The following is a 24,644-nucleotide window of genomic DNA, read 5'->3' on the forward strand; positions in this document are numbered from 1 at the left end:
ACACTGAGAAGCTGTTTTGTGTTGCAAACAAACCCAAAATGATTTCTTGCACCCATCAGTCAACTGTCACGGAACAGACCGTGATGTCACTAAAACTTGACAATTGATACAAATAATTTATCTACATAAAAAGGTACTTGCAACCAAGCAAGCCCGCTTAAAAAAGAAGTGGATGAGCAAAAGTATGTACATGTCCTTTAAGGTCCTTTTTTTTTTTTTGCTAGAGCTGGAGGTCTTTCTTTCCCTCCAACCTTTGTCGCCCGTTGGTGTTGGTGTGGCAAAAGAGTTTCAGGCCGTCGTAGCCCTGCGAGTACAGATACTGCAGGTACCAGTTCCACGGCTTGACATGCTGCAAAACACAGGCAACCTCTGTCACATCCCTTGCCATGACCACACATACAGCAGCAAAACATTGGCGAGGCCACGTACCATTATAGAGCTTAGATCCAACTCTTTTCTTTCAGGCCAACACTGACGATGAAGAGAGAAAGATTGTTAATTCCACACGTGGCAGAAATCCCTCAATCCTAACTAGCACAATTCCGTCAATTTTGATAGCACACAGTTGTCAGCTAGTGCAGTTTCGTTCAACTAGTAAGTGTGTCCTCGGTGTTCTACTAGCGGGCAAAAGTGTTTTGCAGTCGTGGAAAGTAGTTGTGAGAAAAACATCGCTTGTAAGACAGTATTTTTATTCATGCACTCGGGGCAGCTCAACGGCTCACAGCTGGATGTCGGCACTGGGACAGAATCAAAAAGGGCGTGTGTGTATTATCAAACGTGATGAAAGTTATTAATAATACAAAGCTCACTTAGGTATTAATATATGTTGTATGAAAGATACATTAATACCACATACTTCTTTCATTGAGCAAAGTGTGGCACTAGTTTGGGGGGGATGAAGTAGTGGAAGACGAAAAGGAGACTAGGTCATTTGAATTTTGAAAGACAAGAACATACACTGCTATTGTGACAGATCTCGATTAAGTTTCGTTCAGTTTTGCTATGGCAACTTGCGACTTGCTTGGCTTGAAAATTATGCCTGGCCTTTCGTGACTTAATTCTGACTCTCCAACTTACTCTTCGTACTCGTAATTTTTGTTGTGTGGTTTGCTCACTTGGTGGAAATGCATGACCCGCATCATGTTGTGCCTGTGCATATTTTAGCAATGTTTGAATTCCGAGCTCAAATTTAGATTAAGCGTGGGTCATTTGAACTGTTACTCAAGTAGTGTTTGGGGTGAACATTTATTGAATGCTTTAATTTGTGATACATTTTGTGTGTGTGTGTGTGTGTGTGTGTGTGTGTGTGTGTGTGTGTGTGTGTGTGTGTGTGTGTGTGTGTGTGTGTGAAAGGTTTTACCACAGGTTTCGCTTATTTCATCCACAGATACTGCATATACTATATTTTTACGACTTGGTTGCGGCTGGCTGTCTCTCGCTCACTTAAAACCAGGAAATAGTTTAGTGCAGTGACGTTCCTTGCCGCATCACTTAAAGAAAGGCCTAAATCTATCGACATAGGTGTCATGGCCCTTCTCGGCCTACTGTGCAGAACTAGGTTGCAAGAGGTTCCACTGGAACCACAAAGCCTCAAAAACTTGTAACGGAAACACAAGCTTACAAAAAACAAACAATTTGAACATTGCCACATATGAATGAAAATGTGACCTGCATTCTAGGCATAGACGGTGCTAGTTCTGCTTTATGAAGCCTTGTCAAACCTTGAACGCAATGTGGAGGCGGAGACTCACCTTGAGGTGGAAGGTGATGGCGTGACTCATGAAGGCCGGGTGGTGAACGAAGTTGAAGCTGGCGGAGCACTGGGGTACTTTGCTCCTCTGTAACAGCCCCTCGTCTACCCGCACATTGGCACCTGACTGGAATGTTTTGCCGTTCCACAGGAAGTTGACCATGTCAACTACGTAGTGGTTGAAATCGCTGAGGTTCAGGAATCTGATGTGAAAAGCCTGTCGGAGGAGGAGGCCGTTGATTAACCACGACTGTTTGTCATGTCGATTTATTCTCACACCGCGAATGAAGTCAGTTGTTCATTGAAGAAGCGTTGTTTTTTTTCAGAGGAGAAATAAGGCTGACTGATAAGTACTTTTACACTCCAAAGCCTTCATTTGCGCTGGAATTTAAGTTGGCAACTTAATGTAGTTGGTGTACCTCTGTGACTTTCGACTGTTCTTTGGCAAATGTCAGGTTCACCTTGTACCTGAGAAAAAAAAAGACAAAGTTAATGGCAAATGTCATAAAAGGCAATTTGTTTCCAGCACTGTGACGACAATGTCGCGGAATTAATTGTACTTTCTGTTGCCCTGACATTCTCCCGTTTTGCTTTGGAAAAAAAAACATTACAGAACCTTGTGCAAAAGTTAATTAGCAAGTACTGTAAACTGTTCAAGCTTTCAAAAATTGAACACATCAAGATCAAACGGGAGAGGGCGCTTGGGTATTTCACTTTGGCTCATTACTATAAATGATACATTAGCATATAAGTGCACAGATGAACCATCCGGTAACATGGCGCTGCGTTACATTAAGGCCGATGAGAGCTGGCACCTGTGCATGACGTAGGCCAGGCGGTCCACACTGACGGGGTCAGTGGCGAGCAGTGCCGGATAGAAAACGCCAGGCGGTGGTATCACAATCAGCGGGAAACCGTACTTCAAAAACATGTCGCACACCTGCAGAATGGTCATGAAATACAGCAGATTAATTAATGTACAGTCATACCTTTTGACCATTTGGATGGCCAACAGCGCTCCTGATTTCACTCACTAGGCCACGCCCCTTCACAGCACACATCAAGACAATGCAGTGTGTGTGCGTGCGCGGCTTAGTCACCCTTCCTAAAAACTGGTTTACTTCTTTACATTTTCTTGTGAGTCAAGGTACTGCAGTACAGTACATGACTTTGTTGAGCACTCGATGGTGTCTTTACATTCATTGCTTGAGTCTGTCATTCACAACTACTTGATAAGATGGAGGACAATGTGTGTTTTAGAGCTGCATATCAAAACACAATCGGATCAATGAGCTCGCGTTACCGTCTCGTAAAAGTCCAGGATGAAGTTGAGCAGGAGGGAGTGGCAGCTCTCCAGCTGCAACCCCACAGAGGCCAAATGACCCACGAATTGCACCAGCAGCAACACAGAGTCCTTAAAGCCCGACAGAGTCATGTGTCTGGAAAGAAAATGGAAAATAGTTAGACAGCAGTAGGAACACTGTAGGCCAGCAGAGTGCAAAAATCAAGAAACTCATCAAATCTCCAGTTTAATGGTTCTGCGGGAAAAAAGTTCATTAAAACTGGCTTCAGTCCCATTTTGTACTGAGCCTGTCCCCCCTTAAGCAAAGCAATGAGTGACCAACAAATTTTGCTGACGTGGACAGGATTATAGATGGCACTGAATATTGGATTTCCTCACAGAAGACTAATAGTTTTTAGTGGCTGTGTCCATCACAAGGTGACAGCCTTTCATTTATTCCCGTTGTGGGTTATATGCGTCAGCTCCCTTGCTGAGACTTACACTGAGGTGTGACTGCTGATGCTGATGTCCAAGTCGTCTTCCAGAGCGAACACCGAGTGCCAGGTCAGCCAATTCCGCAGCATGCCGTTTAGACATTCCAACAGCCCACACTGAGGACACACACACACACACGCACACAAACATCAGTCAAAACTAGCGCTATTAAATCACATAGGAAAGTGGTTCCTTGTTGTAATAGCTTCAAATAAACCGGAGCAGAACGCGTACCTTGAAAAATGGTGAGGACGTAAAGTAGAGCTGCTTGAGGGGCTCTAAAAGAAGCCGTTCCATTTCTGAGGAGGGGGGGATAAGTAAGTCCTTTTATTTACTATATAGTGCTTCTCACAGAGAGGACTCACAAAGTACTTCATAGTGTCAACTCTTAAACACAAACATTAAACAATTATCGCAAGAAAAATGTAAAGTACCTAAAATGTTAACAAATGAAACCGCGGCAAACATTTAAAATAAACCTACTGGAGCTAGGAACCACGGGAATGCTGCTCAGCAGGCCGAGGATCTGCGGACGCATGAGGCCTCCGTCCCAGACAGAGAGGAATTTGTAGAGAAACGCTTCGGAACTACAAAATCCCTCCTGGTAAAGATGTTGAGACACAACAGGGAAAAAAAAATGAAAGGTCAAAAGAAACGTTCAAAATGTTTAATAAGGCAAAAGGGTACGAAGGTACTAAGAACAGAGGCTCACCTGGAGAAATTGCTGTGCCGACAGTAGCTTGTTAAGAAACTGCAGGGCTTCATCAGAATTATCCATTGAGTCTCCGTCCCGACAAAAGAATTCTGAAAGAAGATTCAAAGGTAGAAAATTAAAAAAAGACACAGCATTTCAGATTCCCTGTGTATTTGTTTCCTGAGCTTGGCATCTAACTTGTAAAGCTCATGCTGAAAGAACGCCACGAGAGTCACGTATCAGCTACCGGTTATCTTAAATTTGGGCACAACTTCCTGACAGGGACCGGCATCCCGGTCACTTCTGCCTTACCTTCTTGGAGCGCGTAGCCAAGCCAGAAATTGAGGCGGAGGAGGGCCGACTCCTCCTGCACACAGTCCAGGTAATGCAGAGCCACGCTGGTGGACAGCAAAGAGCCCATCTGAGTTGGCAGCTGGTGTGGGAGTAAAGAAGGAGCCAAACATAAGCAAGATATGTGTGACAAGTCATGACCTTGGGACAAAACATAAAAAAATCATATGCAGAAAGGCAATGACAAATATGCAACTATATGCATGAAGTTAAATATTGCACCACAAACCCTCAAGGGCAACCTCCATTAGTCACCTCTAATTTGCATCAAGGCAGACTGATTCAAGATTAAAATCACCCGGGAGATCACCTTTTTTTTTTTTTTTTTTTTTTTAAATACTGTTCACAGAGCAGCAGTCTGTTACGTCAATAATCCACCAGCAGCTCGTAATCCTAATAACTCACTGGGAGAATTTCTACAGTCTCTGATAATGTGTGAACAGCTGCGTCCTTCTCCTTCATTGCGGGCACTTTGTTAGAGTAATAAGCAAATGACAAAAAAAAAAAGTGTGTGTGTGGGGGGGTTGAATGGAGCTCAGCTCTCCCAGCAAATGGTTAAAAGCATAATGAGGGGGTTCATGAGTGATATTTTGTGAGGCGTTTGAAGAGAACTTGACTAATTCATTACGGCCAACACACGCCGGTCCTTATGACCAGTCCTGACAACTAAATGGGTGAAATTAGATTTCATGATGCAGAATGTGCGATCCTCAAACCATAACTCACATTATTGCTTCTTTATAGGACGTTTTTCAGCCTTTACTATTCTTTTTATTCTGGCCTGCTGTTGTTTTTCTCAACTTTTATTTGTCAGATAAATCACTAAGCAGAACACATCTATTAAAAAACAGTCATGAAACTAGTTTATAACTCAGTATAGCAAAGAAATTGCATGTCTGTAGAGGAGCGGCGGTGGGCAGAATACAAAAACAGGGATACAGCACCATTGTGTGGATAAAAGCAAGCATTACATGATAATGGGACTCAAATGTAAAACCAAGCACCCCCCCCCCCCCACACACACACACTTTGCCATTCACTAAGCATGCATCTCATTGCCTACCTCTATGCGGTGTATGTTCTCCAAAAGCGCCGCAAAAGAACGAAGCTGCGTTAGTGGGACCAATTTTCGGCTTTGGGGGAACTCAGTCCGAGACTCATTATTAAGCGCACAACTCAGAGGTGGCACTTCCAAATGGTGATGTTTCTGAAAGAACAGCACAACGGGGAGATGAAGATTAAACATTCATGGGTAAGGATTTCAGCAAACCCTTTCTTCTTGCGTTAAATAAATAATTACGTCGGCGTGTACAAAACATATCTTTAGAAGGTGGCTTCACATCCAAGGCGACGCGGACTCAAAAGTAGCAGCAAGGATTACAACCAAAGTGTTACGAAGTTGAGGTTTCAACCACCTTACCCTTTTCCTCAGTTTGCTCTGATCTTTAATTGTGAGAGTCACACCATGATTGGGAGCAATCAACACACTGTTCTTCTTCTGGACGAAAGCTAGTGCCGATTTCCAGGGCGAGTTGTGATTCCTGAATCCCAACTGTGAAAAAATACAACAAACGACAAAAATGCATTATATTATTGCGTCTACTGCATACCTCATAAGATCCAATCAGCCCATTCTGCCTTTCATGTGATAATAATAATGCTTGGTTTTGATCGATACTATCAGTTGGCTGGCAAAGGGGTGGGGGAAAAAAATACCATAAATTTCCAAATTTGTTATTGGTTGTAGATGGCAGTGGTGTCAAACTGACATTTTTCGAGCTTACTTAGCTAGAGGACAGTGTCACTGAAATTTTGTTAGCATTGGCACATTTTTGATACGATTGTTGAAATGAATTTTGCACCTAATAAATTAGCCAGTGATTTTAATCCAATACAATCATACATCTTTATTTATAGCGCGCTTTCAAAACAGCCTTCATGTAACAAAGCGCTTTACAGAACATATAACAGAAACACAATGAGTATAACATACCTTAATTTTGGACGGAATAGACAGCGCCACCAGCTCGGGGCAAAACACTTTATATAGGGACAACAGGTGAAGAAGGAAGGGTTGTTTTCCCTGAGAAGAAATGACACACCCATTGTTAGTACTCAATTTGTCTCCGTTTGTGGGGTTTCCATGCATTTCGCCTCAACAATCCTTTCTATTTCACGTTTTCTTTTGACAAAATTGTAATATAACAAAAATAATATTTAAAATAATAATAATTTATAAATAAAATCAATAATTATAATTAATAAAAATAATAATTTCAGATGGTTCCGGTGGACTAAAACCAGCAGCCGCACTTACCAGTTTGGTTTGCAAATTCAGCAGCTTTCGGACTCGAAACACTCGCACTGCAAACAATTTCATGGATTAAAAGAAACTGTCAATAAAGGTCGACAAAAAAATATGAGAAAGATAAGGGGAAAATGAGCATCAAATGAGCTTTGACTAACCGCTTTCCTTTGTGGTCAGAAGGTACAGCAGGTGGCAGATGAAGGGGCACTGAAACAACATCGGAATACAAAGTGACTCAGCGCTTGTGTCTTCCAAATAGCACTCGGGGGACTCAGACGAGTCGTGGGATACATACCAGGTTTTCGTCTGTCACATAGCTGAAAATGAAGCCATAGATGGCTCTCAGTTGATCCTTTGCATCAATCTGGTCAAACATGGTCAACACCCACTTGATGAAAAGAACCTACAAATGGTATGGGAGTGTCAAGTAGCAACCGTAAACATTAATACTACCGTACATGTAAAGTGGAAGTTCAATCTGAGGACGACAGACGTTTGACTTGATCTGAGGTTTGAATTACATTACTGAAGGACAGAAATATAGCTTTTCTTTGCAACTACATTACTCACTTGTGTATTTACAGGTATTTTGGAGACACCCAGCCAAACTATGGCTCGAACCACAGCCTCATGAGGAACCACTGTCGCGGGGATCAGACACTTCAGCACACGGGGACACAAACTCGCTCCTACACGCAATAAAAATCGGGGGAGGCAAATATATCAGACAGTGTAAAAACACCACAGGCATCACATGGGGTGAAAAGGACTGATCTTAAAACAATTTATGTCGAACATAAAGACTTTTGGTTTATTGCTCGTCACGAGTGCCATTTGTAGACTCCACAGAGCACCACCAATCACAATGTCCATTTTACAACAGACGTATTCATCATACATCATGCAATAGTGTCATTAATAACCTATTATCTATCTACTGTTCCATCCAACCATACATACTGACTGATACAGCCATCATCTTACCCATGCGAAGGCTCATTGCAAACTCCAGCATCACAGAGATGGCATTCGGTGGAAGTCCTGCAGAGTAAGCCACCTTCTCCACCACCACCAGGTTCCCCTCCAAGGCATCGTTGCCAACCATGGGAGTGCCTGCCTTAACTAGATGAGAGACATCACCAGCAGAAAAATGGAAATGTAACATCAACAGAACAACAACAAAAAGTAACAGGACACCTCGACGTCACGCCGAAACGGAATGAAAATGGAGCTTTGCATTGATAGAGGAAGACTTTCTACGAGTTTTGAGTGTGTCTGAGGGGAAATCTAAACCACATTTGGGACATCACTGATCATTAACATCAGATGTCTGTCATCTTCAACCCACATGTGTTGGGTGGGATTAAGGTGAGGGTTCTGTGCCAGTTCTTCCTAGGTCAAATAGCATTGGCCTTTTTCTGGATACAAAATACACTGCCTTTTTAGCTATTAATCGTTATGTTATCGCTCCAAATTGTCAAGTTGTCGTAAATGGTCCATTAAAAAAGTAGACTGGAGCAATATGGATTATATTATTGTTTGATGTTACACGTTATCTCCGCTACCTTCGGTTCTAGATATAAAATAATAAGACAGTATAACAAAACTCAAACCCATTTTCTACATTGAACTTCAACATTGAGTGACGTCACACGATACGGCCGAACTCTCGTGTACACAATACAGGATGCTGTTTATAAAGCCATAAGCAGTAAATATGTGCCATTAATTTAATAATCGTTGATACACAGTCTCATATTTACGGCTATTTAGAAGTTTCAGTAGGGGGGCGGTGGTCCTACCGTTAGAGAAATAGTTCATGGCCAGTACAATTGGGTCATCCGCCTCATTTTTCCGTCTCTCTTTTTCGGCGACTCTCCGACTTCTGTTAAGACTCCGGTTGGACACAGACTGGTCGTTTGACTGGTTCGACTCCGAAGACTCCGACAAATGTTGTGTCGCTTCCATGTCTACATTGCTAAAAACTAAATAACATCCAAGCCTTTCTTGCGTTCCGCCATTCAAAATGTAAAATCTTCGCGCGACCGTTTGTTCTGCGCTTGCGCAGTAGGGTATACGTTCGCCGAGTTGCATTGTGGGCAATGAAGTACGTGAAATTTTCATTCCAGGAAGTTACTTCCGGACTGGACAGAATACAGAAAGTAATTTAAAGTTAAGCCGCTCGTCTGTGTGAATTAGAAAAATTATCCTGGAAACAACTACTGAGATTTATTGTAAGGGTCAAACAGTGCAAGTCTTACCGACTAAGTGACCTCAGCTCTAATTGAGGCTGTGCCCCAATTAATTGCAAGTGTGCACCGACAAGGAATGGACAGGGCTTAAATACACAGGGTAACAAGAGGAAGCAGGTGACAAGACATTTTGGTGACAAAAGGGCCTGTGGCTGAGGGAATTTGACGGCCGAGCGTGCTTTGGTACGGACGTGACAGTACCAAACGCAGTTGGAATTCCACACCGACGACATTGAGCGGTGGACTGCAAAATGGCTCCTGGAACATCATGTGTCCGGCCGCTTTAAATCTTCAGCATCTAAAGCAATGAGATTCTCACGAAGTTTAACTTTATTCTGGATCAAACACGTTTACATAGTTGAAAGAAAATCATCACTTGAATATAGTCAAAGAATTCATCAGAACATGTGTATTCAATTAAAGTGTGTTTATATTCGGACTATATTTTTCCACATTATGCAAAAATGTCGTACCGTGACATTATCTTGCACACTTAGTCTAACGTGAACAACAGTAGTTGGCGACGGCTAAAGAAACAATAAGGAAAAAAACACGCTGATTGCCGTCGGCTGACGACGCCCAGACAGGAAGCGGCGCTCGGACGGCCGCGTGGTCACTTCAGCTGGACGTGGATCCGCTCCACTTGCCACACCAACAGCAAGTTGATGGCTTGCAGATCCTGAACTTGATAAGCAAAGTCCTGCTGGGGCCCGCCGTTGAAAGTCAGCTGGAAAGCGTCACTGCCACACTTGATGACAATCTAGACGGCGGAAGGCAGAGTGCAGGTTACTTTTTACAGGTTTTGAATTTGGGTGATGATTGAACGCTGACTTAGCGACGGACGTCACCTCGAAGCGGAGTCCTGGTCCAAAGGGGTTTTGTTGGGGAAGGTTCCCGGTCAGCTTCTCGCCCAATTTGCCGCTGACTTTGTCGTTCATGGTGAAGCTCTTGGTGCCAAAGTCGATGTTCAGGTGCAGCGCATTGTTGCCCGTCTCCTTGCCGCTGCTGTCACGCACGTCCATGTTGATCACCAATCTGCGAGCACAAATGTGTCAGCTGCCTTCTTTGGCTGTGTGTGTGGTGGTGGTGGGGGGTCATTACCTGGTTGCTTGGGGAGTGGATTGTCCCTTGATGACGAGTGTACGTCCCACGCTGAGACCGCCCAAGCCACCTCGGAAGCCACCTCGGAAGCCGCCCGTCTGCGCGCACACACACTGGAGAAAGATGGGAACAAGTAGGCCATGCACGTGCTTTGGGGACAAGTAGGCCATGCACGTGCTTTGGGGACAGCTCCAGTGGACAAACAAAGGCATTTGATTGAATGTCTTGAACAATGCCCACTGAAGGTGTTGAGAAAGCTTCACACGATTGCCTCGGGAGAGTAAAAATGCTTTGGGGCATCCACAGCACAAACTCACATCGCTGTATGTCATGTAGAGCTGGCACTGGCACGCCACATCCCGAGAGGAACACGACGCTCCATTGGTGGCATTTGCGCACATGTCCTTGTCTGAAAATGCCAAAAGTTAAATACATTCGCGCAAAAAAGTGACTACACACAAGTCAATTTCTTGAGGGCTTTGCCAATTACGAAATTATACAACTTCAAAAGGGAGAGTCCATTCATAAATGACCAAATCTGAACGTTGAAAATGTGCGGCTTTGATGGTCATTGCAACGGAGGATGACCTTCTCCACTTGGTCAGGAGGTGGGGGCATCTTCTGCACGCGGGAAGTCTCCCCTGCCTGGCGGGCGGCCTGACCGAAGGCCTTCCGCTTGCTCCCACCTTTTGCTGGAGGAGGAGGAACTCGGCTCGTGGCGGTGTTGCGCAACCTTCTTTTAAGAAACTCACGCTGCAAGTCGAATGCTCTCATAAACTTTGACTTCCAATTTGCTCGTCAAAAAATGTGACTTCCTTTCTTAAAATATAAGCTGCACCAAATATTTTTCAGTGTCGTGACACATGAACGCTGGAGCCGCAAAACAAGGTGTGCACTCACCTCTGGGCACCTTGCAGATGTAGCCCTGGGTAAAGTCACATGGGTAGTTATTCCAGCGACCAGTATACTTTCCCCTTATCTCACCGCAGCTTTCCTGTCCTAAGTAGTATTCTGGCTGTGTGGGTTCCCAACCCCTGCAAGAGAGCAAATGTTGGGCACAGATGCAACGGTTTGAAACAAATTCCAGTCATGTTTGCAAGTCTTTCAGAGTTCTTGTTTGTGAATATTGAGGTATCAAGTTGAGTCATCATCATCATCATTTAAAGGAACAAGTGCGCAAGAGGAACACTTCAAGCGATTCACCGTCTCACAAGCTTGTCGTGCTTTCTCACTGAAGGACACTCACAAGCAGGAGAAAGGTGTTCCGTCTGTCCACTGCCACACAGTGCTCCCACGCGCCGCACGTCGCAGGCCAATCCAGTACCAAGTATGTTCCAGTGCTTGCAGTGCCAGCCACACCTGAGTGAGTGAGTGAGTGAGTGAGTGAGTGAGTGAGTGAGTGAGTGAGTGAGTGAGTGAGTGAGTGAGTGAGTGAGTGAGTGAGTGAGTGAGTGAGTAGAGTGAGTTAGTGAGTTAGTGGAGTGAGTTAGTGAGTTAGTGAGTTGAGTGAGTTGAGTGAGTTGAGTTGAGTGAGGTGAGGTGAGGTGAGGTGAGGTGAGTTGAGTGAGTGAGTGAGTGAGTGAGTGAGTGAGTGAGTGAGTGAGGTGAGGTGAGGTGAGTTGAGTGAGTGAGTGAGTGAGTGAGTGAGTGAGTGAGTGAGTGAGTGAGTGAGTGAGTGAGTGAGTGAGTGAGTGAGTGAGTGAGTGAGTGAGTGAGGTGAGGTGAGGTGAGGTGAGGTGAGGTGAGGTGAGGTGAGTTGAGTTGAGTGAGGTGAGTGAGTTGAGTGAGGTGAGTGAGTTGAGTGAGTGAGGTGAGGTGAGTGAGTGAGTGAGTTGAGGTGAGTGAGTTGAGTTGAGTTGAGGTGAGTGAGTTGAGTTGAGTTGAGTTGAGTTGAGTTGAGTTGAGTTGAGGTGAGTGAGGTGAGTGAGGTGAGTGAGGTGAGTGAGGTGAGTGAGTTGAGTGAGGTGAGTTGAGGTGAGTTGAGGTGAGTGAGTTGAGTGAGTTGAGTGACGTGAGTGAGGTAGTTGAGTGAGTGAGTGAGTGAGTGAGTGAGTGAGTGAGTGAGTGAGTGAGTGAGTGAGTGAGTGAGTGAGTGAGTGAAATCAAGGTACCTGCTCCTGTTTGTCCCTAATGCTCGCCAGGTGGCCTCCCTTGGACACACACTCGTGCTCAGCCTTGTCCCAGTCCAGATAGTTTGTTCCGAAGAAGTAACAGTGATTGTTGTATTCCTGCCATCCGGTAGGACACACGGACACCGCTGGAAAGAGAACAAACATTCAGATGAGAGCTGTGCCAGCATCCAGCAAATGTCTCCACATGCAGCAAGAAGTAAAGGTGGGGTGGCTTGTCTTGCAACAATGTCAACATTTCTGCAAGAAGCAACTTCGGTGGGCGTCAAAGGGCACGCGTGTCCATCCTGTAGTGCCAAGCGGCGCGCCTCTGAGTGGCGCTGCCGGACAAGACGTCCAATGCAGGCCGTTGCGATCACAGCCTCAACCCAAACAGGACAGAGTGTGTTCACGCAATGACGTCATTAACTCGGTTTTAGGCTTATTTTTTACAATTGTGTGCTTTTGATAGGACATCGGGACTCGGTTACGGCAAATGTGAAAAAGCCTAGGATGTCCTCTGTTAGGGCCAACGGGAACTAACACAATGGCATGTATGGTTTGAGAGATACGGACCAAAAACATACAGAAAACAAAAATGAATTGCTCGTTCTCAGGAAAGGATAAGCTAGCGGGTAAAACAAGTAATAATACAAACAATAACAACAATAAAAATGAATAATAATTTATTTTAGCCCGTTTTTAGGTCTGGAACTGTTTCAAAGGGCACTTGCCTACGGACGGACGGGAATAGGTGGGAGGGAAAAAAAATACCGCTTTCTGCACAGTAACAATTGCCCACCCCCACTGACGGTAAAAAAAAAAAAGAACTTCATAAAATGTTTTTAAAGGGCTACCATACTTGTCCTGAGAGCATGCTTTTATGAAATGATCCGTTCTTCCAAAGCTGTGCCTTTGAAGACATTTTTTGATAGTTGTCGCAGTTGAACTTTACAAATCCGATGGCATATACATATAGGTCGTGCTTATTTAAATGTGCGAGTATCACCCTGAAATCTGCTGGGTCAAAGCAAGTTGAGTCAGTTTGACCGTCCAATTTTTGACCAAGCAGTTTTACAAGTGTGCCAGGAGAAAACGTTCAAAACCTAAAAGTGATTCCAAAAAGTTACAAAATTAAGTTACGTTCAATTCGACCAAAGAATAATAGTATATGCAATTCCACACCTGACATACAAAAAGTGAAGGCGGCCTTTCCGTCCGAATAGAAGTGAATAAATGCTCACCGATACAGATGGGACGCAGTGCGAGGGCAATCATGAGCCAAGTGGCGAATGACGGAGCCATGTTCGGGATGTGAGGACTCGGTCGTGGACCCAATTCAGTCGGAAACACAGCAGCAGAGGACTCGGGAGGATGCTGGTGCGTCGTCTGGCGCCTGCCTGCCTGCCTGCTACACTGCACTTCGAGCGTGTGCAAGCCAGCTCCTCACAAGTCGCCCCCCACCCACGCATGCACGCACGCACACACACACACACAGACACACACAGACACACACACACACACACACACACACCACGCACGCCACAAAGGATGTCGAGATGATGCTCTTCGCGCTTTGCGTGACATTATACAACTTTTGTACACAAAGAAGTTACACTTTAAACTGAAAATACCTGTGCTGCGCTTGACGTTGAAAAGTACAACAGGACGTGCGTGACGTCATTCCAAAGCCTAGACAGGCCTTTAAAGACAAGCAAAGAAATACAGTAACAGGCTTTGAAAGTGTAGGCGTTGGATAGTGAAAGCACCTCAGAGGGTACGTGAGAGCTTAAAATACAATTTAAACGTAGCATCCAAACAATGAAAGATTTGAAAAAAAAAAAAAAGACCTTGGTGACAAAAGTTCACTTGTTGCCACCGTGAATGACAAAAATGCTCAGTCAAGCACAGGCGGGATTAAGTGTCTATCTCCACGACATGCCAAAAGACTCAGCTCAGTACAACTAGACAATAAAGGTCATCTTGTCAGTTTTCTTTCTCACTATATTTTCAGATGATATAGCTTCAGTTTCTCTGTTTATTTGAAATGAGTGAAATGAATGATTTTCTTTTTTGAATTTGTACCATGAACCCAACGGAGGACATTGTTTCTTGGCTGAAAAACGATTTCACGCAGGGTACACGTGGCTGAAAATAGGTTGAGCACCACTGCACTAAAACAAGGGCAGAAAGTCACATTCATCATCATTTCAGGAGCCAGCGGCTGCATTTCATTTCTATTTCATTTCCTTCAAATAAAAATGACAGCAAGTCGGACGAGGAGTGAACAACCGGGACACCTCCTGTCCAAACGGGCTGTACAAAGGCCTTGAGCACAAAAGTGTGCACATCCCGGCATCTCAACAGGTGAACGTGGAAAAAGCAAAAGGGAGTCTGGGATCAGAACTGTCTTTGGATTTCTGCGAGGCTTTGAAAGAGTCGAGGGACCGTTTGTAAAAACTTCCCAACCGCGTTTGTCAATATGGGCGCGTCTCACAAACTGCAATTGTACTGGGAAGAGGAGGTGAGCCTCTGATTTGTCGATGTCGCTACCACATCTACTCGGGTGTAAGGATCCGTTCGGGGTCCTAATACGTTTGATGACATCGCATGCGGGGGACCCCAACCTGCCCATCAATGGCGCTTTTGCACTATTGCGCAAGATGAAATCAGCAGCGGAGGCGTTTGTCAGCTTGGTACGGACCATTCAGTTCAAGGACAACTTGGGCCTTGTTTTCTACTTTTGGGCGGCCCAATCCGGCATGCCTCTTTGCAAAGCTGCCCGCGTGCCTTTCGTGCGGAGACGTTGACAGGTCGCTACAATGTTTCCACGTGCGGCTCGCGACGAACGCTCCCGTTTCTCCACAACGCCGCCGATTCAAGGTCACACAGTGAGATGTTTCACTTCAGACGCAAAGACGGATACTTTGATACTTTTAAATACTGAATTAAAAGGACAGGGCAGGAACAAGCTTTCCCCGGAAACGAACTCACGTCTCTTGCATGTACAGGCGCAACACGCGTCTAAATGAGAATGTGTGCCCCCTCCCTCCCTCTCGCCATTTTACCGTCAAACTGTTTCTTTGTTTCTTTCGCAGTTATCTGTTGAGAACATTCATCAAATTGTTACTCTGAGACATTTCCAGGCATGTGCTACATGTTCACATAATGAATAGAAGCAGTCGTAAACACCTGTGTCCCTTTTTTTTTTTTTTATAATAGTAGCTCACACACGCCCACCAAAACATGCAGATACACAGATATAAGTAGACATCACTCAATTGTTGGTGGAAACATATGATTTCTTATTGTCACTGAAGGCAATACAACTTATTGAATGCTTTCTGAAACGTTCGCTTAAAAGGCATAGTTGCTCAAGCCATCTCTCAATGGTTTGTAAAAGAAAGAAAGAAAAATGTGACAAATTCAACAAAGAAGAAGAAAAACACGACAAATTCAACAAACAAGAAGAGGCCTAAACTTTGCTAGCTTAAGAGGCTGGGAATTCGGAATTATTCAACTCGGATTGTCCCAGTTCTGACCTCAAGAGTGGTGCAACTTTGACTAGTCAGAGGTCTGAAAAGTCCGACTTTTAATCTTCCTTGAATGCATCATCGTGTAAATTGTAAATTACTTGCTCTTTGTTTTGTTTTATCCTTCTTCTGTTTTGCATGTAGTTTACAATTTTTTAAACAGACTTTTTTTTTTTAACAATTACTTGTGTGTTGAGAAATTAGAGTGAACATTTCAGGACCTGGTTATTAAATATTCACTATCATGTGATTTATCATCACTGTAATTGTGTAAACACCTTAATCATTCCAATTACTTTAATATTGTACCATAATGATTTATTTATGACAAATTGTGGACTGTCTTACTGTATGTTCATCTATGCCAGCGATGGTAGTGAAAGACAACAATTATTGCAATGTTCAACTGCTGGCATAATGAACAGGCACATATTTTTCCATAACGTAAATCATTATTACAACAGTAAAGTAGATAGAGACATTTTCGTTAGCTGGTATGTAGTGTGATTATTCTCCCAAAAAGATTTATGGGTGTTTTAGTGTATTTGATGACAAGAAGCATTGCACACGCTGTTAGTGCTTCTAGAGACTTACAATAGTAAAGAACATTACAATACAGTAAGGTGCATGTAAAATAGCTTTTGTATATTAAAATAAGACAACAGAAGATACATGGAAACATTCACATCATTATGAGCAATTATCAATTATGCAACAAGCTGAGGTATGTTCTATTTGTCTGTTACAAAAAGCTAGTTTAAATTGAAGACAACTTCAGAATGTGAATGACATCTACGTATTTTAAACTGCCTGCTTTTTTTAAAGGTATTATGTTGTTCATAAAAATAAAAAATAAACAGAAAGGCAAAACATGATTGTAGTCCTGGCAAGGGCAACTCCAAGCAATTTCAGTCAATATAAACAAAATCTTCATATAACTGGACGATATTCTTCTTTTCGCCAACCAAATAAATACAATTCACTTTTTTTTTTTTTTTTCAAACTGCACTTTTACAACATTGCCTTTTAGTTGAAGGATTTAAAGTTAAGGTTGTTGTAGTAGTAGCAGTAGTAGTAGTACACTCTATGGATGTTTAGGAGATTAAGCCAAAAGCAACTGAATAAAACATGAAAACAAAGACGTGAATTCCGACTACATTATTCAGTAATTTGCATACTGTGGTTCATGGCCAACAACCTAAAAAAAATGCATTCAAAATGAACTGTGTGGTAGTGTAAACAAATTACAGCAAGTGAAAATCATAGGACACTTATTTTAAGGACTAATGACATTTACAATTATAAATAACAGAAAAATTCTGTAGAGGTCACTGGTTTTGTTTGCTTGAAGTTCATTTCTTCGGCTCCACAGAGTAAGGCATTCATTGTAGTGTGATGGAATTAAAGGAAAACATTATTTCCACTGCTCCACATTGTCCATGTAGTCCTCCATGGTGCCGCTCTCATCCATTTCCCACCAGTCTGGGAGGAGCCCATCAGAATCCACACTCTCGTCTTCCTCAGCTTGTTCTTCCGGGTGATTCTCGATCGCAGGGGGACCCCGTGTCGTTTTGGGTTGGCGTGCTTGCTTCGTGGTAAACCTTCCTCGGAGCCTCCGTCGCTCCTGCTGCCGCCTTTCCCTGGCCTGCCTGCGCTCCCGCTGCCGTGCAAACTGGAAACGCTGCAGAAAGAGATCTCTGGCGTACTCATATAGTTCCACGTCCCAGCGGTTGAGCTGGCGAATTCGCCACTGAGTCTCGGCAGGGACGTCCACGCCGGAGGCCCGCGTGCCATTAAGTTGCGTGAAGGGAGCGATGAAGGCCAAATCGAAGGTGCGTTCGAAGAGGTACTGGGTTTTGCGTTGGTATTCGGTAAGGCCGTAGAAGGCCATGCCGCGCAGGTTGCGCTTGGCGCTTTCCAGGAGCACGGCCCAGCGCTCGTCCTCGCTCATGGCCGAGACGTTGTAGCAGCCCACCAGGCTCAGGTCGGCCAGCATGCGCGTCTGCCGGTTGTTGGCTAGGTTGTAAGGGCAGTCGGTGAACTCCTGCAGGGAGCAGCCCGACCAGTCGTCGCCCGGGTAGCAGCTGGGCAGCTCGGACGACGTCGGCGAGCGGCCGTCGCACACGTGGAGGGAGGCCTTCCAGGTGGCACCCCGCTGGACGTGACGCCACTCGCTCAGGTAGCGTGATACCGGGTCTCTCAGGATGGTGATGTAGTAATAATTCCGCCTGGACAAAGAAGAAGGTATATAAAATTGGACCTTGGAAAAAAAATTGCATATTACATTAAAATAAAATCACAAACGTGAGGGGGGGGGGGGGGATTACATTATTGTAGCGAAAGGTCAAAGAGGAATCAACAAAATATTACGGTAGTTTGAAGGTGTAAGCAAAATGCAACCAGGTAATTATGCATTTTGCTTAAAAATTGTAGTTTCTTTTTCAATAGTTGTACAGGTTAGAGATCACCAAAAACTTTTGAAATGATTTGGTTTCATTTTTTATGTCACAAAAGAGCATTATATGGTATGACCAGACTCCTTGGCCTACCTCTGCACGGTCTTGGGTGCCTCGCGAGAGTCCATCCGCGACGGGACGCAGCGCGTCAGCTCTGTCCAGTCAGCATGGAGGCCACAGCTCCAGCCGGTGGAAAACCTGGAGAAGAGCCACGTCTCTTTCTTGCCTGGTCGGTAGCAAGTGCACTTCTTCTGGCCAGCGTGGCACTCGCACGGCCTCTCCAGCTGAATGTTACGCACCAGGTGTCGGCCGAACGTGGTGCCGCCCGTCTTCTGGATGTGCAAGAACACTATGACATCATCTCCCTTTATGTTGAAGTCCACGGCACGGTTGAGGTCCGCCTTGGTGAAGTTGAAGCGGGGTATAAAGCGCATCAAAGCGCCGTCCTCTGCGATGTACGGATCCCGTTTCCCTTGGATGTCACCATCACCACCGTTTTGGGAATCCGTGGTGGTGTGAAGCCAAGACCCCAGCTGGTGGAGCATCTGGCACTCTGTACGGCTCGGACAAACATACTGGATCATGATAATGCCGAAGATCAATGCCATGAGCAGGACCACCAGAAATCTGTGGTGGCTGCTGGACTTTTCATCCATTTTTCCAGGGTTGAGCAGAAGGACCACTCATCAGAACCGGCTCGAAGGATAAGCGAACAAAGCAGCCCCGACAAGGCCCCAGAAAGCATCAGGACACAAAACATGAAACCGTAAATCCTAAATCTCAAGAAAATGTCCAGGATAGGATAAGGACACAGAAAGAGCAAATCCAGCTGCAGTTTGGATTGTTACATTTGCTTCTGTGCCAAGCAGAACGAGGTCGTTTTCTTTGTGCTTTTCAATGAATGCTTACACCCTACCCTTCACTTTTGGCCATATTTTGAATCTTTTGTACCCATTTGTACGTACTTCGTTTTTACTGTGTTCGATGACCGCACGCGGGTGTCTGATTAAGTCGATCTGCAAAACAACACCGGAAAACGCCTCGCCTGATCATTGAAATGAGAGACAGCTCCCAAATTGAAATATTTTTCTAAAGGCTTCGTGGATCGTGGGAGAAACGAGGCGACGACCACCACCACCAAACAATAACATGCAGTCCATAGCGAGCTAGGTAGCTAACGCTTACTAGCCTCGTCGGATAAAACACCACATATTCGCATTTCTCGTGCAATCGTATCCAGGGATTCCACAGCGTCGTCGTCGTTCACGGTGTAGCGTTCGTTCAATCCACAAATGCATAAAAATGACTTCTTGTTATTCGTCGTAAATCAAAAGGTGTCCACTGGCGACGAATCGATTCTTGACCTTTCTTCACAGCAGCCTTGGCGTTTGAGTTCGGCGTGAAATGACGTCATCTTCGTTAAGCGCAGTCATGGTCAGACCAATGGACACAAACACAAGACGTCCTCATGACAATTCGTTCGACATTCTAGATGGCATAGAAGTCCGTTATACGCGTTGACATAGAACTAGTCTTTGAATAACCTTAGGGACGCGCATTAAGTTCATCGCCGAAATAGCTCAGTTGGGAGAGCGTTAGACTGAAGATCTAAAGGTCCCTGGTTCGATCCCGGGTTTCGGCATTTTGTTTAGGCTGTTATTCTTTGTGTACTGTTGTCATTTTAAATTTGGCAACATTTAATCTATTATATTATCTTATCATATCGCTCTCGCCATCTCTCTCTCTCGCTCTTAGAATGGCGAAGATATGTAATCATGGATTTTTTTTGTTTGAAATAGATTTTTTTCCCCTTAAGCTTCATTTCAAAAAGATGGCCAATAATTTTAATTCAGTGGCTCTCAGTACTGCTGTGATTTAATCTGCGTATAACAATACAATAAAAGCGAAAACATCCGTGAAATCGATTTAAATGGTTGCTCTGCGTTTAAAAGACTGTCCTTTAAACATGTCCGTGACGTCAGAGCGCTACGTCATTGGTGTAAGGAATAATGTTAAAGATCGTTTATCTTCGATCAGATGATCTACTCAAACGAAATGAGGAAAATATAGGTCATGTACATACACGCAAATAGAAGTGTAGGAAAAAAAATCATTTTTAATTCATGTATTTTTCTACAACAGCTTTCACCCAGCAAAGAAAAAATATCTTCATGGTGTTGACTATTGAGTTGTTGGGGTATTATTTGTATTTGAGGAGGGGGGGGGGGGGGGGTTGACCATTCATGAATACTACATTAAATCATCAGCATTTCTGATAAGTATGATAATCAGAGATGTCAAAAGTATTGATGTTCATTACTTAAATCTCAGTTATTTATTGCACGTGACAAACATTTTTGTAAAGATTTCAGTGAGGGTCGTGACAAACATGAGTTGCATTCACGGCCCATATAAAATGATGCAGCGAGCCGGATCACGCCTGACTTGTGTGCAGGCTGGCCGCGTGGAATAGATTCCCGCCGATTCAGCTGTTCTAACAGTGTACGCTGCCTGGTCATCGTAATAGTGAGCAAGATTGTATTCAATATTGTTTTGCGCTTCTTGGTTTAAAATGTTGATGTGGATTAAATTAAATGGGGAATACTGTTTTATTTACAGTATAAGTGGATACGAGTGAGATGTCTTCTTTCGTTATTGATGTCTCTGACTCTCTGAAGGTTGCGTAAGAGTTGAAATTTTGAGTTGAGCGCACGTCGTCTGGTCTCCGCCCTTGCTCGGAAACTATCGAAGTGTACCAAAGCGCTTTCCAAACTATTGAGAAACTATTTGCTCGCGAAACAAATCGAAGCATGTACTGACTTGAATCTTTTCGCTGCATTTCGCTTTCCACCTCGTATTATCGCCCCCAGCGGACATGGAGTTGGACCGGCGGCTGTTGCTGGCTCACTGTGCCGCTCACGCCCTCTCCATGGCGGCGGGCTTGTTGGTGGTCGTTCCGATGGCCCTCAACGGCTCCGCTTTCAAAGGCCGCTGCGCGCTCTTCTCCTGCGGCTACTGGAGGACGGAAGGGCCGGAGCAGGGACCGGAGCCCGGCGAGCGGGAGGAAGGGGGCGTCGCCAGCCTGGTGGTGCAGCAGTGGGGTCCACCGGCGGCCTGCCAGTTCGCCACCTTCGTGGGTATTTTCACGGTACTGTACGGGGCCGCGCAGGGCTGGAGGTGCCTCTTCTACCTCCACGGACGACATGACGAGTAAGTGCAAACGCCACGTAAATAAACAAGCGTGGGCTGTGTTAAACGTGTTGCAAGCGAAAAGAGATTACTGTCGATGGCACACTTCAGTGACCCAGTTATGCTTCCACTGATTTAGTAGCACTGCATTAGGGGGAATGACTTGACTGCACCGTACCTTTCTGCTCTGGATTTATCAAATGTACTGCATAACATCATCGATTGCAAGTGGCCCATAAAAGATCCATCCATTTTCAACACCACTTAGATTCAGTGTTGCGGTGTCAGCCAGTCACAGTCATCGTGACAAACAACTAATCGTACCTACATGCACACCGCCATTGAGTGTAAATCAATCCCATGCTGCCCGCACAAAAGTCATGCAAGTGTAGCCCGGCCAACAGCATCAGCGACTCCCATGAAAGATTTGAAGACCAAATGTATTTTCAACCTCAGAAGCAGCGCTTGGACACTAAAATGTCCATCTCTATACCAATTTCTAATGGTTACGAGAATATAGTCGTGTTATTTTCCAAAAATAAACCATCTTAATCTTTATAAAGGCATATTTCTTAGAATATAAAGTCAAAGTCATGAATATAATTTTTGTCCTAACGCGAAATAGTAATATGATGAAATTAACAAGTCACAAGTCATTTTAGCAAGTCTGCATTACAATTTTATCTCATCATATGTTTGCCTTTTATACTTTTGGGGGGGGGGAAAGTCTATACTCTCTCCAAAAAATTATGTATTCCTGCAGTATTGTGTATCATAAATAACTTGCTGTTTCTCCACTCAAAGTGTATTGATGTTAATTTCTTGAAATTCTCTTGTGCATGTTTCTTGCGCAGCACTTTGTTTTCATCCTTCCTGACGGTGCTGCTGAGTACATGCATGTTGTTCCTGTCGGGCGGTGCCAGCGTCATCTTGTCCCTGGGCCTCGCCTCCTGGTGCGACACGGTGACCAACAACAATACGCAACCCTTCAGGTGGATCTCACACTGTGGTCTTTTATCGTTATTATTGTTGTTATCTGCCAAAACCAAAAGTCTTTTGTTGTTTTCATTTGTTGATGTCCAGTTGCGCAGAGTCCCAGTCAGTTCCGCTATATCTGGATGTGGACACATCGTCTTTCTACGCGGAACTTAGTCTGGCGGAGGTAAGGCGCTCATTGACACATAATGGTGGACCACAGTGGAGCATTTTACTGCTGAAGATGAGAGCTACAAAGATTTGGATTTAAAGATCAATTACAGTGTAAATATTGACTAAAATGTTGAAGTACTTCTGTATGAAAGAGACATTTTATCAAGTTACTGAACTTGATTGGTTTCACAATGTTTGCACGCTCAATTGTGACTGTGTAGTTAATTTATATCATGGTACTGAAAATAGATGGATCGATAAATGGGAAATGATTACTGCTAGTCCCCACTAAACATCTGAAGCCGCCAAACTGAATGCAACCCAACTCAGTTGGCAAAACAATCTAGACCTAGCTATTTATGGGAATGAGGTCTGTTTGTGTTCTAAACTCTGTCCTAGATTTGCTCAGAGTTGCCTACTTTTTCTCCCTGTTTGTCCATGAATGACTCATACTGGATTACCCTATATTTGAGCAAATCTTGTCTTTGTGCTAGGCTTCGCTCTGGTTTGTGACGCTGCTGTGGTTGCTCCAGTCCGCCCTGGCCTTTATGCGTCTGTACCACTCGCACAACGGACCCTGCCTCTTACGGGAAAAGGAGCTTCTTTGGAGGGATGCTCCGTTGGAAGGCTCCCCCTCGACATCCCTGTATTCCCCAGAAACCCCCACCATCATGGTCTAATGCCCTAAGGAGCCCTTGAAGGGAGCTGACAGTTTTTTTTTTTTTTTTTTTTTTTTTTGCACATATGATGTGTAAACTCACTCATGAAGTTGCGTCTTAAGGTCCTGTTTGTTTCTCTATACAAATAATGTATTATTACATTAATGTAGCTCTGCATGGATTTGCAGAATCACATATAATCACTGTTAGCGTCAGTATGGACAAATACAGTATATTTATAGGAAAACGGCCAAATGGTTTTGTGGCACCAACCATTTAGTCCAGAAAAACAACAGTTAGCCTACAGTCTTATGGTTTACTATATTTTTTAATGCTATACACTATTCATACCACTAGCTAGAAGATGATGATCTTCCTAGCATTCTATGTAATGTGCATGGTTATTTACTGAACAGTTTGCACTTTTTGTCTACTGGTCAGGTAGAATTTGTGTGGTTTGATGTTCACATGTAGCACTAAGATGCTTTTACAGTGGGGCATGTAACGTGGTGAGAGTGACTGAGCCACGATGTCTACAGTGAAACTGCATGAATGTGAGTGTGAGCATGAATCCTCTTCCCCGCCCTCATCGACCAAAAAAAAAAAAAAAAAAGCACAACTGTCCGTGTCTCTGCTGGTGTAGATTTTTAAATTATGATGCTGTCTTTGTGGATGCGACCGCTGTAGATGATATTACAGATCAAACTGTCCACGCTGAAGTTTGAGTGGAACCCAAACAGGTCTGCCGAATACCAACTTTGCTGAGAAACAAATGATACGAAGTCGTTGTGATGACACAGAGGCAGCGGAGTTAGAAATCCGAAAAAAGCCACAATAGCAGTTTGTCACTTTTTGGACTTGTAATTTTGGAAAATTATAACCAAAGTGCTTTCTACCTCTTGTTCTTGTGTTCCATAATATTACTGTTTTTGAATAAAGAGCTTGTCATTTTCGGAGAAGTGCGTGGCCTTACTGATTTGTCAAGTAATACAGCTACTGATCTCAATACACCAGAATATCATGGAAATCTTCTATTTCACTAGATTTGATGATTATGTGGATGGTTGTTCGTCGATGGATGGAAGGAAAAAATAACGGAACTTTACTTTCAGAACATCCCAGTTATTTTTTTTAGCAATTAGTTGAATAAAGGATGCCGCCATATAAGTGAATTTGGCTAATAAAATAAATAAATACTCAACGTGGAAAACGTGTCTCTTGCGATCAATTTTGACTGACAAAATGTATTTACGTTCACTGTTGCTAGGTGGCAGCAAACCTTTTAAACGTGTAAAATCTGCTCCACAGAAAATACGA

The 24,644-nt window shown here is 44.0% G+C and overlaps 4 protein-coding genes and 1 non-coding gene across 5 annotated transcripts; 2 read left to right on the forward strand and 3 right to left on the reverse strand.

The window, feature by feature from the left end:
- Positions 1-219: 219 nt before the first annotated feature.
- On the reverse strand, positions 220-8,928 carry cenpi (centromere protein I). The gene is made up of 20 exons (XM_037262452.1): positions 8,683-8,928; positions 7,865-8,002; positions 7,451-7,569; positions 7,176-7,283; positions 7,039-7,087; positions 6,890-6,936; positions 6,566-6,655; positions 5,993-6,124; positions 5,636-5,779; positions 4,534-4,654; positions 4,240-4,331; positions 4,011-4,128; positions 3,762-3,826; positions 3,534-3,643; positions 3,054-3,189; positions 2,566-2,690; positions 2,170-2,218; positions 1,752-1,967; positions 430-471; positions 220-349 (listed from the first exon to the last, which is right to left on the reverse strand). The coding sequence occupies exons 1-20, from the start codon at positions 8,846-8,848 to the stop codon at positions 221-223; spliced, it is 2,196 nt and encodes a 731-aa protein (XP_037118347.1). The 5' UTR covers positions 8,849-8,928; the 3' UTR covers position 220.
- Positions 8,929-9,239: 311 nt separating this feature from the next.
- LOC119129710 (galectin-4-like) lies at positions 9,240-10,634 on the reverse strand. Its single transcript, XM_037263090.1, has 4 exons — positions 10,551-10,634; positions 10,234-10,331; positions 9,981-10,167; positions 9,240-9,892 (listed from the first exon to the last, which is right to left on the reverse strand). The coding sequence occupies exons 1-4, from the start codon at positions 10,632-10,634 to the stop codon at positions 9,746-9,748; spliced, it is 516 nt and encodes a 171-aa protein (XP_037118985.1). The 3' UTR covers positions 9,240-9,745.
- Positions 10,635-15,625: 4,991 nt separating this feature from the next.
- On the reverse strand, positions 15,626-19,864 carry hs6st2 (heparan sulfate 6-O-sulfotransferase 2). The gene is made up of 2 exons (XM_037261119.1): positions 18,424-19,864; positions 15,626-18,102 (listed from the first exon to the last, which is right to left on the reverse strand). Exons 1-2 carry the CDS (start codon positions 18,984-18,986, stop codon positions 17,289-17,291), a joined length of 1,377 nt encoding a protein of 458 aa, XP_037117014.1. The 5' UTR covers positions 18,987-19,864; the 3' UTR covers positions 15,626-17,288.
- A 35-nt stretch (positions 19,865-19,899) lies between these two features.
- On the forward strand, positions 19,900-19,972 carry trnaf-gaa. The gene has a single exon. It is a non-coding gene; the product is annotated as a tRNA-Phe (tRNA).
- Positions 19,973-20,998: 1,026 nt separating this feature from the next.
- On the forward strand, positions 20,999-24,283 carry zgc:153018 (uncharacterized protein LOC767701 homolog). The gene is made up of 4 exons (XM_037261138.1): positions 20,999-21,540; positions 22,374-22,511; positions 22,603-22,681; positions 23,163-24,283. The coding sequence occupies exons 1-4, from the start codon at positions 21,206-21,208 to the stop codon at positions 23,346-23,348; spliced, it is 738 nt and encodes a 245-aa protein (XP_037117033.1). The 5' UTR covers positions 20,999-21,205; the 3' UTR covers positions 23,349-24,283.
- Positions 24,284-24,644: the final 361 nt, after the last annotated feature.

Source organism: Syngnathus acus, chromosome 10, assembly GCF_901709675.1.
Source record: "Syngnathus acus chromosome 10, fSynAcu1.2, whole genome shotgun sequence".
NCBI classification, from domain to species: Eukaryota; Metazoa; Chordata; class Actinopteri; order Syngnathiformes; family Syngnathidae; genus Syngnathus; species Syngnathus acus.

Excerpts from the sequence above, each read along its gene's own strand:
- cenpi (XM_037262452.1), bottom strand. The coding sequence starts at position 8,848 with ATGGAAGCGACACAACATTTGTCGGAGTCTTCGGAGTCGAACCAGTCA. Across the intron at positions 6,656-6,889 it reads TGAATTTGCAAACCAAACTG|GGAAAACAACCCTTCCTTCT; the intron begins GTAAGTGCGGCT and ends ATTTCTTCTCAG. Across the intron at positions 2,691-3,053 it reads TCCTGGACTTTTACGAGACG|GTGTGCGACATGTTTTTGAA; the intron begins GTAACGCGAGCT and ends ACCATTCTGCAG.
- LOC119129710 (XM_037263090.1), bottom strand. The coding sequence starts at position 10,634 with ATGTGCGCAAATGCCACCAATGGAGCGTCGTGTTCCTCTCGGGATGTG. Across the intron at positions 10,168-10,233 it reads TCCACTCCCCAAGCAACCAG|ATTGGTGATCAACATGGACG; the intron begins GTAATGACCCCC and ends TTGTGCTCGCAG. Across the intron at positions 9,893-9,980 it reads GACCAGGACTCCGCTTCGAG|ATTGTCATCAAGTGTGGCAG; the intron begins GTGACGTCCGTC and ends TCCGCCGTCTAG.
- hs6st2 (XM_037261119.1), bottom strand. The coding sequence starts at position 18,986 with ATGGATGAAAAGTCCAGCAGCCACCACAGATTTCTGGTGGTCCTGCTC. Across the intron at positions 18,103-18,423 it reads GCACCCAAGACCGTGCAGAG|GCGGAATTATTACTACATCA; the intron begins GTAGGCCAAGGA and ends TTCTTTGTCCAG.
- zgc:153018 (XM_037261138.1), top strand. The coding sequence starts at position 21,206 with ATGGAGTTGGACCGGCGGCTGTTGCTGGCTCACTGTGCCGCTCACGCC. Across the intron at positions 21,541-22,373 it reads CTCCACGGACGACATGACGA|CACTTTGTTTTCATCCTTCC; the intron begins GTAAGTGCAAAC and ends TTTCTTGCGCAG. Across the intron at positions 22,512-22,602 it reads AACAATACGCAACCCTTCAG|TTGCGCAGAGTCCCAGTCAG; the intron begins GTGGATCTCACA and ends GTTGATGTCCAG.